The following is a 14223-nucleotide window of genomic DNA, read 5'->3' on the forward strand; positions in this document are numbered from 1 at the left end:
TCTTACTTTTTGGAGAAATGTCCTCTGGTCTGATGAAACAAAAATTGAACTGTTTGGCCATAATGACCATTGTTATGTTTGGAGGAAATGAGTGAGGCTTGCAAGCCGAAGAACACCATCCCAACTGTGAAGTATGGGGGTGGCAGCATCATGTTGTGGGGGTGCTTTGCTGCAGGAGGGACTGGTGCACTTCACAAAATAGATGGCATCATGAGGAAGGAAAATTATGTGGATATATTGAAGCAACATCTTAAGACATTGGCCAGGATGTTAAAGCTCGGTCGCAAATAGGTCTTCCAAATGGACAATGACCACAAGCATACCTCCAAAGTTGTGGCAAAATTGCTTAAGGACAACAAAGTCAAGGTATTGGAGTGGTCATCACAAAGCCCTGACCTCAATCCGATAGAAAATTGTGGGCAGAACTGAAAAAGCGTGTGCGAGCAAAGAGGCCCTCAAACCTGACTCATTTACACCAATTCTGTCTGGAGGAATGGAACAAAATTCCAGCAACTTATTGTGAGAAGTTTGTGGAAGGCCTATCCAAAATGTTTGACCTAAGTTAAACAATTTAAAGGCAAGGCTACCAAATATGAACAAAGTGTATGTAAGCTTCTAACTCACTGGGAATGTGATGAAAGAAATAAAAGCTGAAATAAATCATTCTCTTGTAACGAATGTGCAGCAACTCTGAGGGGCCGAAGGGTACAGAGTCGCCCCCTCCTTTCTGAGAATCGCAAGATCGCTATAAATTTGGGTCTGGGACCCAGGAAATGAGAGAGAGTGACACGCAGAATCCACAAGGTTTGGAATGTGTCCTGGCCTCAGTGAAACAAAGCCACTGATAACGGCCATTGTCTCTTGGGGACGGAATTGTGTATTGAGTACTGTACTATTCATTGAAGCCCCTCAGGGGACAACCAGAGTGGGCTGGTTGAGGGATTGCATCATCCCAACCTGATTGACATCTGAGACCCCGTGAGTAAGGATAAAAGAGGGTCTGGGGAACAACCCCTTTAGACGCACCAGGAGAAACGCTAGAAATCCCGTGACAGCGTTTAATAGCAACAGCCATTGGGGGTTCGTGTGCGTCCTTCCCTTGCCTGGGATTGGCGGGCTCACCACAGAAGAACGGCTTTAGCTAAAGGAGAGGCGACAAGTGAACGGCCACGACAACGAAACTCCGACGGATTGAAATCATAAAAGGAATCGGCAAGTTTTTCTCCCAAAACTCTCTCTCTCTCCAACCATTGCAAACCCAGCAGTCCCCAAAGGCTGCAGCCTGCATGAACTGAGTGAACTTTATATTTCCATTGGACAATACATTATCCCCTAGACAACGATAGAGCTATTTCTTATTGATTATTATTATACCCGCACTTTTAGATTTCGTATTGACAACGTATATTATCTGTATATTTGCATTGATATTATTTTTGTGTATTTTTACTAATAAATACTGTTAAAAATAGTACCATCAGACTTTAACGGACCTCTCTATCTTTGCTGGTAAGTGACCCAGTTACGGGGTTCGTAACACTCTCTACTATTATTCTGACATTTCACATTCTTAAAATAGTGATCCTAACTGACTGAAGACAGGGAATGTTTTCTAGGATTAAATGTCAGGAATTGTGAAAAACTGAGTTTAATTGTATTTGGCTCAGGTGCATGTAAACTTCTGACTTCAACTGTATGTGGTTCCTAATTTCAGATTCTTACATTTGAAAACACCTTGCCTATGTTTACCAGCATAATTTCTTATCTGGGTCCTCTTATAATTACCTTGACTCCTCCTTCACTCTGCATTTCTCCTAGTTTCTGACATCCTTCACTAATTCTTCTGTGGACTGTGCTTGTTCTTGGTTCCTCTAACTGCCAGGGTAGCATAGTGGTTGGCATAGTGCTATTCCAGCTCGGGGTGTCAGAGGTCAGAGTTCAATTCTGGCACTGTAAGGAGTTTGTATGTTCTCATCGTGACCGCATGGGTTTCATCCAGGTGCTCTGGTTTCTTCTCACAATCCAAAAATGTACTGATTAGTAGGTTAATTGGTCATTGGAAATTATCCTGTGAGTAGACTAGGATTAAATAGATGGATTGTTGAATGTTGTGGCTGGTTGAGCCAGGAGGGCTTGTTCTGCGTGGTGTCACTAAGTATATAGATACTGTAAATAACTGTTGCATTTCACTATTTACTATAAGCCGTTCTGATCTCCTTTCATTAGATTCTTCCCCATTCAGTAGAAACTGCATCAAAGAGTGGCGGACATACTTCAGAACCCAATACATTTTTCAGCTGAGATCTCACCTTCAGCAAGCACTGAAAGTTAATTGGATATAGCAGTATTAATTTTGTCATCACGACCTCATTTATGCAGCTCCATGTAACCAGAATACTAACTTTTGGTTTCTTTTACTCAGGATTGCTGTTTAAAAGATGTACCCTTCTGCTTCCCACAAAGGAAAGACTAAAGTTTGTGCAGAAACAGTTATTAAAGGTAAGATATTGCAGTTGGGTGAAAAAAACTTCCACCAAGTGCCGTATATATACAGTAAATGATAGCATCAGTTTAATTGAGAAACCAGCATTTAAGCTGTTACAGTATAATTTTTACTGGTTGCCCAACGTTGCAGCCTGGGTTATTCTGTAAAACTTGAATCATAAATAAAAGTTAAAAAGATATAAAATAAAAACTACAATGATCAGTTTTCTGAAGAGATTAATAAGTGAATCTGGTCAACATAGATCTTGAAATGACCTGTTCACTGACTAGACGTTTCAGTTATTTTTCTTCACTGATGAACCTGTTGAATTTCTCTTTCTATCTTAGCTTTTACAGTACATTGGGTTTGCATTAGAGTACTGGATGTACTGGCAGGTGAAGCATTCTCCAGAAGAACATTGAAATAGTTAAAATTACATTCGCTTTAGTGGAAGATTGGTCAAGCTATAAGAAGAGTAAAGTAATAATAGGTAAACAGAGATAGGCTACTGAAGGTGGAGCACCTTCACTCTGGCCTCCACAAAAGGCAAGATTTCCCTGAGACCACCCATTTTAATTCTACTTCACATTCCCATTCTGACCTCCTCTACAGCTACTCTCAGATTGGAAGAACAACACCTCATATCATATCATATATTCAGCCTCTAACTTCTGGTAATTTCTCCCTCCTCTCCATTCTCTCTTCCTATAAACCTTCCCTTCTCCTCACCTGCCCATCATCTCCCTTTGATGCTCCTGTTTCATCCCTTTCATCTATGGTCTGCTCTTCTCTCCTATCAGATTCCTCCTTCATCAGCCTTTTACCCATGGAGTCCTTCTAGCATTTTGTGTTTGTTGCTCTGGATTTCTAGCATTTGCAGAATCTTTTGTGCTTATAACACCAGAGAACAAATTTTTTTCAAAGGTGTTTCTTCATTGTAATTTTTTTTGGGTTATGATAAACAGCTTGTTGATGAACACAAATATAATTTCAGACTACTTGTACTGTATCATGTTGGAATTTGTAGAAACAAGAAATTAACTTTTATTAAATGTAATGCATTTAATCACATAATGGTGCTGACACTTTGCAATAATTCAACTAAGTTAAAAATGTTCTGTTGATGATTTTCATTTGTACTCAGCGTCTAAGACATCTTGCTTAAGTGTCTAACAATAATCAGCCAGCATTGATGGATTTCAGTTGCCCTGATACCGTTTTTCCAAGATTGCAATGTTCTGCTGAAACCTTTCACTATGCTTCTCACTGAGAGCATCTCGTTTTGCAGGGAAGAAGTCTAAATGGGAATCCAACAAATATGAGCGGCCCAGGCTTTGTCTCTGTTGTTCATTTTACACCCAAAGGAGAGCTCATTAACTTTCTTAATAAGAGGAGTCATGCTCTGACTTTGAGATTTAAGCATATATTTGCCACAAATATAACAACGTATCCTGGCTGTTGCAACATTGGTGAGATATGTTGCTATCACAAATACTCCTGAAAATACAATTAGTTTATTATAATGAGTTCACACAATATACTATGCATGAAGAGTATGCACATCAATGTGATCACAAACCGATACATATGTAAATGCAATGCATAGAACAGTGTGTGCATGATGCTTTTATAGCCTTTCTAAAAAGTGTCCTGCGTGCAGCATCCGCCCTGCCTAAGCATGCCCAGACATGCCTGGACAAGATAGAGAACTTTTCAGCTTACATTGTGGGCAACATTTTAATTGATTTGAATTATGACTTGAAATAACAAATATAGGTAATTAAAAAATGGAGTGTGCAGCAGCCCAAAATCCATAAGATACACCCAAAAGAATACAGAAGCAAAGTCTTTTTTGTTCAGTGTAATTGGCTTTATTTGTTCTTGACAGGCTTTACGTTTGTATTGGGTATGGCAGCATATTGGTTAGATTATTGAACAAGCAGGGGGAGTTCTGGACTGTTGATTTATAGACAGAAGATTAATAAGGCGGTACAGTGATACAGAAATTGTGCTGTTGTTGACTCATCCAGTGGATCATTGTTGCTGCTGATCTCGGAGCTGTGGAGTTTTCATGTTCTCCTTGTGGGTTTGCCTGAGTACTATGGTTTACTCCCACATCCTAAAGACATTCTAGTTGTTGCTAATTCATTCGTTTGTTATGTGCAGTGTTGTATGACATAAGTGATTATAGTTGTTCTTGACAATTTTTTCTACAGAAGTGGTTTGCCGTTGTCTTTTTCTGGGCAGTGTCTTTACAAGACAGGTGATTCCAGACATTATCAATACTCTTTAGAGATTGTCTGCCTAGTGTCAGTGGTCGTATAACCAGGATATGCGCCACCTGCTCATACGACCATTCATCACCTGCTCTCATGGCTTCAAGTGACCCTGATCGGGGGCTAAGCAGATGCTACACCTTGCCCAAGGGTGACCTGCAGGCTAACAGAGAGAAGGAGTGACGTGCACCTCTTTAGTAGAGAGGTATCTCCACCCCATGTTGCTAACTGGGTACATGTGAGAAAGAAAAATTTGCAGAAAAGTAAGTGGAGAAATGGGATTGATAGGACTGCTTTGAGAGCTGACATAGACTGGAAAGGTCAAATGGCATAGGGAATTAAGAGAGAAAATGTGATAATTCACTAACGGTGGAGGGGGGAGGTGGAATGGACTACTTCAAAGTCATGATTGCTTTATGAAAACCTGTCCAATTAATTTTTCTTTTAGCTTGCTTAAGAATTTGAAGGTGGTGCTTTGCTTCTTTTTGAAAAGTGTTAGGTGATGAGGTGGAATCTCTTTAGCCAGAGGGTGTTGAATCCATGGAATTCATTGTCACAGGTGGCTGTGCAGGCCAAGTCATTGGGTATATTTAATGTGGAGGTTGATGGGTTCTTGATTAGTCAGGGCATCAGGGGAGAAGACAGGAGAATGGGTTGAGAGGGTTAATAAGTTAGTCATGATTGAATGGTGGAGCATACTCGATTATGGAATTCTGTTCCTACTGTACATCTTACGGTTTGCCAAAGCAATTTCATGTTCTCTTTAAGCCTTCCTGTCTTAAGAGAAATGTCTCTGTCTATCAGATGAGGAAGCAGCTGATTACTGAACTTACAGCACAGAAGTGGTTACCTTGAATCAGTGGTGAGGAAGGCAAATGCAATGTTAGCATTCATTTCCCTATCCACTCATCTACACATTAAAGGCAATTTATAGAGATTAATTAACTGAGTAACCTGCATTTCTTTGAGATGTGGGAGGAAACCAATGTGGTCACAAGGAGAATGTTAAAATGCATTGCAGACAGCAATAGAAATTGTGATCGAGCCAGGACTGCTGACGCTGTACCTTTGTGCTGAAGAGTCCAAATTTCTACACTTCTATCTCAGACCACTGATTTAAGGAACCTGCCCACTGGAGCTTTTCAGTGCAACTTCTACTGCTTGACTGTTTATGATAAATGCAAATCTTAATTCCTCTGGACTACATTCTTCTAGCAAGTTATTACCAGGTTGTGATTTACCAGGATGCTGCCTGAACTAGAGGGCTTGTCTTAAGAAGATAGGTTGAACAAGCTAGGGCTTTTCTCTTTGGAATGAAGGAGGATGAGGGCAGACTTGGTAGAGGTGTAAAAGATGGTATGAGGCATAGAATGAGTGGACAGCCAGAAACTTTACCCCAGGGTGAAAATTGCTAATTCCAGAGGACATAATTCTAATTTGATTGGAGAAAGGGAGATGTCAGAGGTGGGTGCATGGAACTGCCAGAATAGTGCTAGAGGTAGATATGTTTGGGATATTTAAAGTTCAAAGTTCAAATTTTGTTTATTTTTGAAGTATCTATACCATATAAAACTTTGTGGTTCTTCTTGCAGGTACTCAGAAAACAAAAAAAAAATACAATGGAAGCCATGAAAAACCACACACAAATAAAGTCTGCTACACATTCAGAATCAGGTTTATTACCACCAGCTTGTGATATGAAATTTGTTAACTTAGCAGCAGCAGTTCAATGTAATAAATAATCTAACAGAAAGAGAAAAAATAAATAAAATCAAACATAATAATAAATAAACAAGTAAATCAATTATGTATGTTGAATAGATGATTAAAATGTGCATAAACAGAAATACTGTATATTAAAAAAAGTGAGGTAGTGTCCAAAGGTTCAATGTCCATTTAGGAATTGATGGCAGAGGGGAAGAAGCTGTTCCTGAATCACTGAATGTGTGCCTTCAGGCTTCTGTATCTTCTTCCTGATGGTAACAATGAGAAAAGGGCATGCCCTGGGTGCTGGAAGTTAATAATGGATGCTGCCTTTCTGAGACACCGCTCTCTAAAGATATCCTGGGTACTTTGTAGGCTAGTGCCCAAGATAGAGTTGACTAGATTTACAACCTTCTGCAGCTTCTTTCGGTCCTTTGAAGTAGCCCCTCCATACCAGACAGTGATGCAGCCTGTCAAAATGCTCTCCATGGTACAACTATAGAAGTTTTTGAGTGTATTTGTTGACATGCCAAATCTCTTCAAACTCCTAATAAAGTATAGACACTGTCTTGCATTCTTTATGACTACATCAACATGTTGGGACCAGGTTAGATCCATAGAGATCTTGACAGCCAGGAACTTGAAGCTGCTCACTCTCTCCACTTCTGATCCCTCTCTGAGGATTGGTATGTGTTCCTTCATCTTACCCTTCCTGAAGTCCACAATCAGCTCTTCGTCTTATTGATGTTGAGTGCCAGGTTCTTGCTGTGGCATCATTCCACTTGTTGGCATATCTCACTCCTGTATGCCTTCTCGTCACCACCTGAGATTCTACCAACAATGGTTGTATCATCAGCAAATTTGTAGATCAGTGTGCAAAAGAGGACAAATTGTGCAAATAGTAAAACTAATTAAACAAATAACACATAGAACATCAATTGCAGAGATCCTGAAAGCGAACCCACAGCTGTGGAGCTAGTTCAACGCTCTGGCAAGTAAGACTGTTCCAGGAGCCAGATGGCCGCAGGGCAACAACTGCTTCCGAACCTGGCAGTGTGGGACCCAAGACTCCTGCATCTGCCACCTGATGGTAGTATTAAGGAGAGAGGGAGACTGGTTAAACACAGGCAGACAGCACTGAATATCTGTTTGTTTACCTTTCTCAGCCTTGAAGACTTTAATGTTGCTTGGCACAGAGTAATGGAGCTAAGCACAGTTTATCTTCCGCTGTCAGGCCTCAACGTAGTGTCTGACCCCAGCCACACTTGCATTTATGAGAACCTAGTTTGCCGAATCCTCCAGGAGATTGAAAAAATGGCAACTTGTTCAGATGGTTCAAAAGTACATCCCTTAGAGGGAAGTTACAGGTTACAGTTTGCAGTGATCGCAGTTCAGAAGAAGTATGTTTAGTATCTAGCAGTCTTGTGAGCTGCCCGCAAAACGTCGCTGCAGGTCACCAATGCCATTTCTTAGGCACATGGATGATAGAAAAATGGAGGGCTATTTAGGAGGGAAGCATTAGATTGATCTTAGAGAAGGATAAATGGTCAGCACAACATCACAGGCCGAAAGGCCTGTACTGTGCTGGAATGTTTTATGTTCTATGATCTTATCCAAGATTTTTATTAATATCAGAGAAGTAAATAGAAAAAACCATGTATCTTGAAAAAAATTAACATTGTGGATATTTTCCCAAGTCAATTAGCATCTGGAAGAGAAAAGCTGAGCTGATGTTTTTGATCTTAACCTTTATTAGAAATAGACAGTCCTAAAGGAGGCCTCTGAAAAGATAATCTTGCCTTTTTCTTTCCAGTAATTCGGTTTGTGTGTTAAAGCTGTTCTTGTAAGTGTTTTTTTTAATCTTCTCTCTCATCAGAACCCATGCTTTAGGATGGGTGGATGTACAATGCTTTTGCAGTGTTTAGGACTTGCTTGTTTTGGGATATTATTACAGGTAAGGCTCAAAAATCATTTTATGTGGTAATGTTACAGTATTTTCCTTTTATTGGGATTTAGAATATTGTGGAGACAGCAATAGATGTTTGATATGTGTGGTAGGCAGAGAGCATGAAATTTCTCTCAGTGAAACGTGATTTGGCAGTCACATTGTTCTGCTGGCATAGTTAATTTCTAGGAAGGACAATATCAAAATGACATCTTGGGTTTCTACATAATGAAACAGCCCAAAATTTTTCTCCAGAATTTACAAATGTATAATTACTTCATGATTTCAATTTTGGTTTTGCACTGGTTGGTATGTAGGGCAATATTAAGTTTGTAACTATGCATCTCAAACTTTTTTCCATTATCACTCTATAGCAGAGAAATTTCTTCTTCTTGTTAGTGCTAAACACTAGGTTTAACTAAGAGTTTAACTAATTTTTAACGAGTCTTGCAGTCTTGGAATGTGCAGAGATGAGTACATTGGATTACAATACGTTTTGTACATGGTTGCACAAGCAACCAGAGATGAATTTCTCAAACTAGTCATATTATATCATTCCAGTGTTGAATTAGGACAGTTCTTGTCAGTGACCTCTTAACATAGTATGTGAGAGCTTAGTTCAAGTAGAAGTAAAAATTGGAGAATCATCTTTCCCACTTTTGTTTAGTCTCTTGATATTTATAGTGGGGAATAGTTGGAAAATTTCAGTAGTCTGGACTTCACTCACCTGAAAGGGTGGTTGAGACAAAAATCCTCACCACATTTGAAAAGTGATGGGTCGAGTAGTTATGTGTAGCTTACAAAGATGTCAACCAAAGGTTGGAAATTGGAATTGGTTTATTATTGTCCCAGGTGCTGTGAGAACTTTATCTTGCGTACTGTTCATACAGATCAATTCATTACAGTGTATGGAATTAGAACAAGGTAAAACAAGAATAGTGCAGAATAAAGTACGAGAGCAATGGACAAAGTGTACTGCTGGTAGACAAAAACGTACAAGATCATAATGAGGTGAAGTCAAGTGTGCACCTTATCGGTCTAGGGAACCATTCAGTAATCTTGTAACAGTGCAGTAGAACCTGTCCTTGAGCTTGGTGGTACGTGCTTTCAGGCTTTTGTATCTTCTGCCCATGGGAGAGGGAATTTGGAATGTTCTTAGCAGCTCATATTTGCCTGGAATGGGCTGAATTCTTCAATTGTGCTATCATTGTCTATAAGCTAAAGAAGGTTCACATTTTGCTTTTACCTTACAATATATATTTTCTTGCAGACTCTTATAGCAGGCTGGGATGAGCTAGAATGTCATCGTGTGTTCAACTTTCTGAATGAAAGTGCAAATCTGCCTCGAAAAATGCAAAGTGTGGTGCGCAGTAGACCAGGTAACAAGCATCACAATTAAGCAGACAGGATCTAGCTGTGAAACTGTGATATGACAATGTGGCACACATGCTGATTGATAAAAACAATTTAGCTTTTGCTAGGTCAGTGGATGGTTTGAGGGAAAACGGACTAAAGTTTACATTGTTAGAGCAATGAGATGAAATACTTGGAGATGTGGCCATTAACAGTAAACTGCTTCAGTGAACATGTCACTCCAACTCTGTCTGTTAATTCACAGATGTGATGCTGGACTCAGCAACTCTTTGTAGTAATTAGCCCCAGTGAAGTTATCATTAACAATCATTGTTTAAATAAAAATTAATACAGTACAAAACTCTTAGGCACATACTGTATATATAGCTAGAATGCCTAAGACTTTTGCACAGTACTGTAGGTAATTTTATGCAAAAAAAACAGATTTCACAGTGTGAATGATGATAGACCTGATTCTGATGTGGGATATGGGTCTCTTTTGTGGACTGAGAGTAGGAATGAGGCAGGGAAAGGGGAAGTGTGGTTGGGAAAAGGTGAAGGGACAGGGGAAGGAGTGTGAAGCACCAGAGAGACATTCTGTATTGATCAATAAACCAATTATTTGGATTCTAACTTGGTGTCTCAGGGCTGGGTGTGTCTTCAGCCACGCCACCACCCCTCTTGCCTGGCACTCCTTCTCTACCACCTGTCCCAAATCTTTTCTGCGGCACTCCACCCTTGCCATTCCCAACATCCTTTGCTCTCCCCAGATGTACAAACTCGCTGTCTGTTCTGCATTGACAAATACAAAAGTCTTAGGCACCCTAGCTATATCTATGTGCCTAAGACTTTTGTACCATACTTTATGTACAGACATGGACAGGGGAAATCCTGGTAAGATAGTAAGCCTCACCAACCAGAAAGTCCCAGATTGATTGTTTCAATATCACCTGCTGATCCTGCCATTGACTTCATTAGTACCAGAGGGAAAAAGATCTTCAGTTGTTCTTATTCGTTGTTACTTTCAGGTGACAGAAGCTTCCCAATATGCCGGAATAATTTGACAAACTGACATACAACATTCATGCATGAAAAGTTGCCTCTGGGGTAAAGTTCCGTAGTGTGGCTGGCACCAACAAGGGGTGAAAACTTTAAGAAGACAGGGATTTTGAATTCCATCTATAATCTGTTGTAACTGTTTATCTCAAAGCAATTCAGTATGAGCCTCCTATTTACAGAGATGTTTATTATTTACTGGGATTCATTGCAAGGGTTCTGATTTAAAATTAATTATTTAATTGTGAATTCCTATTTGGAAATTAGATTCCAAAACATCTGAAAATAAATAGGTTATCACAAGTACCAGTACATGAGATTTGGCCACCTCTTCACTTGCAGTGCTTAGTCTTGCCACCAGAGGCTGCTAAGGTATAATGGAACATGTTTAATTTGCCAAGTAAGTTGAAGTTTTAAGGTCTTTAGAATCTCCTTTGACAGTGTAAACTTTATCAGCCTGATCATAACATTGCTCTGGAGAAGCCACGTTTAGAGCAGAGGTGTACGGTTCTTGCAAGACTCATTGTTGTAATTCTGCAATTCCTCATATAGCGTGTTCTCTTCTCCATCACATTGCTTTCGGCAAGCTCATGGAATGCTATTGAGTGGAGATTAGAGAGTTCTGTATGGATAAAACATCCAGACATTAAGAATCGATGGCACTATATTGAGGAAATTCAGGGAAATTCTTCCTTATGTTTGATCTACATTTATCCTTCAGCCAATACCAAACCAATGATTTCTACCACCAAGGAGAATAAAAGCAACAGGTTCCACTATCTGGATGTTTCCTATAGGTCATAACTTTGTGTGGGGTGACTTAATAGAGGGGTCTAAGATAACAAGAGGCATAGATAGGTAGATAAAGTGAATGGGGTGGGGGGGGGTGGGGAACAGAGAAAACCGCCAGATGTAGTTTTGTAGTTTTTCAGGCAGTGTGGTGGCTACACTACCAGGAGTGGCAGAGGCAGATATGTTAAGAACATTTAAGAAGACACATGGATGAAAGAAAAATGGAGGGCTATGTGGGAGGGAAGGGTTAGGCTGATCTTGGAGTAGGCAAAAAGATCATGGGCTGCAGGGCCTGTACTGTGCTCTGCATTTCTTAGATCTTAAATCATTCACCAGAATCCTGAAGGTCCCTTCCCAGTAGTGATGTGGGAATACCTCCATTTGAAGAACTGCTTTAAGTTCATGTAACTGGCTCAGTGTTTGGCTTTTCAAGGGTAAGTACTAATAGGCAACAAATACTAGTTCCGAAAACAAAAACCCAATAATCAAAGTATATTTGTGGTTATTATTGTATTGTTGCTGGTAACCAGTATTCTGATACTATATATTATAAGAGTAACTGCACTCCCGGAGTATTTCTTTGGCTGTAATCAACTTTGAAAAAAATTATTTAACACCTTCAGATTTAAAATATTGCAAAGTGCTCTAAACAGTGAAAGCTATGGGATATTTAATTCTGTCCACCAAAGAAAGAAAAGGGTTTCAGCTAATATCTTCTCTTAGCTGACTGTCAATACGTGCATCTCAGGGATGTGTGCTTGGCCCACTGCTCTACTCTGTCTATACTCATGACTGTGTGTACCACAGCTGATGACACTACTGTTGTTGACAGAATATCAGATGGCGATGAGGAGGCACACAGAAATGAGGTAGAATTTCTGGTTGATTGCTGTCACAATTCATTGTCGGCAAGACCAGGGAGTTGATTGTGGACCAGGAAGGGGAAGTTGAGTGTGTACACAAACCAGTCTTCACTGACTGTAAGACCATACGATATAGGAGGAGAATTAGGCTATTTGGCTCATTGAGTCTGCTCCGGATTTCATCATGGTTGATCTATTTCCCTCTTAGCCACAATCTCCTGCCTTCTCACCATAACCCTTCATGCTCTACCTAATCAAGAACCTATCAAACTCTGCCTTAAATGACACGTCCAGCACTCATGGCAACAAATTCCGCAGATTCACCACTCTTTGGCTAAAGAAATTCCTCCTCATCTGATGCACTATCAATAACTCTGAGACGTGGGTTAAGGTAGGCTTTTATTGGCTGGAAGAAAGCACAAGCAACAAGTGACCATCACACAACATCCTGGAGACTGAGGAAGGGTCTGTGTCTCCAACAGCCTTTATACTGGGGTCTGTGGGAGGAGCCACAGGAGCAGTCAGCGGTGGGGGGGGGGGGGGGCGTGTCCAGACAGGTATATGTAGTTCAGCACATCATCTCCATTCTAAATAGACATCCCTCTATTGTGAAGCTGTGTCCTCTGGTTTTAGACTCCCCCACCACAGGAAACAACCTCTCCACATCTACTCTATTAAGGCCTTTCAATGAAATCCCCCAGCATTCTTCTGATTTCCAGTGACTACAGGCTCAGAGCCATCAAACGCTCATCATATGATAAGCCTTTCAATCCCAGAATCATTTTCATAAACCTCATTTGAACCCTCTTCAACATCAATACATCTTCACTTGGCTAAGGGGCCCAAAACTTTACTTAGATAAGGGGCTCACAATACTCTAAGTGAGATTTCAATGATGCCTCACTAATCCAGTCATCAGTGGAAATGGTGAGCAGCCTCAAGTTCCTCTGCATCAACATCTTAGGATCAACACATTGATGCAGTCATGAAGAAGGCATGACATCACTTCTACTTAGATTAGGAGTTTGGGGAGATTTAGTACATCACCACAGACTCATGCAAATTTGTACAGATGTATGGTGGAGAGCATTTTGACTGGTTTCATCACCATGGTGTGGAGCCTCTGATGCACATGATCACAAGTGGCTACAGGGAGCTGTAGACCTAGCTAGTTCCATCATGGGCACAAGGCTCCCCACTATTGAAGACATCTTTGAGAGGTGATGCCTCAAGATGGCATCAATCATTAAAGTCCCTCACCATCTGAGACATGCTGTCTTTGCATTACTGACACTGGGTAGGAGGTACAGGAGCCTGAAGATCCACACTCACTGTCAGATTTCTGAACAGTCCGTGAACCAATGAGCACAGTACCTTGTTACTCTACTTAATTTTGTAATGTAGTAATTTTTATGCCTTGCACAGTACTGCTGCTGAAAATCAACTTGTTTCATGTCATACAAGTCAGTGATGATAAGCCTGATTCTGATTCTCATCAAATTAATACACATTCAAAAATCTAGTACTGCCTTAGTATAGTCCAGATGTGTCAGCCCAGAATTTTGTGCTAAGATATTCGATGGGGATGAAGATCTTCAACCTTCAAGTAACAAGAGGGAATATCAAATAATAGGAAGAATATTTCTTAAAACATATTTTAAGTGATATTTTGTGCATGGGGAGATCTCCAACATCAAAGTAACTCCTGTGCTGATAGAGAGTTTGTTGTAACCTTCAAATAAATCACTT

At 40.2% G+C, this 14223-nt stretch overlaps 1 protein-coding gene across 1 annotated transcript in view; it reads left to right on the forward strand.

Annotated features, from left to right (window-relative positions):
* LOC132382824 (F-box only protein 47-like) overlaps nt 1-14223 on the forward strand; it is a 51589-nt gene that overhangs the window by 12395 nt on the left and 24971 nt on the right. The window contains exons 3-5 of the mRNA XM_059953276.1: nt 2423-2499; nt 8342-8419; nt 9681-9789. Coding sequence (XP_059809259.1) covers nt 2423-2499; nt 8342-8419; nt 9681-9789 — 264 coding nt within the window. The remainder of the gene's footprint in view (nt 1-2422; nt 2500-8341; nt 8420-9680; nt 9790-14223) is intronic.

This window comes from Hypanus sabinus, chromosome 29, assembly GCF_030144855.1.
Source record: "Hypanus sabinus isolate sHypSab1 chromosome 29, sHypSab1.hap1, whole genome shotgun sequence".
In the NCBI taxonomy this organism is placed as follows: domain Eukaryota; kingdom Metazoa; phylum Chordata; class Chondrichthyes; order Myliobatiformes; family Dasyatidae; genus Hypanus; species Hypanus sabinus.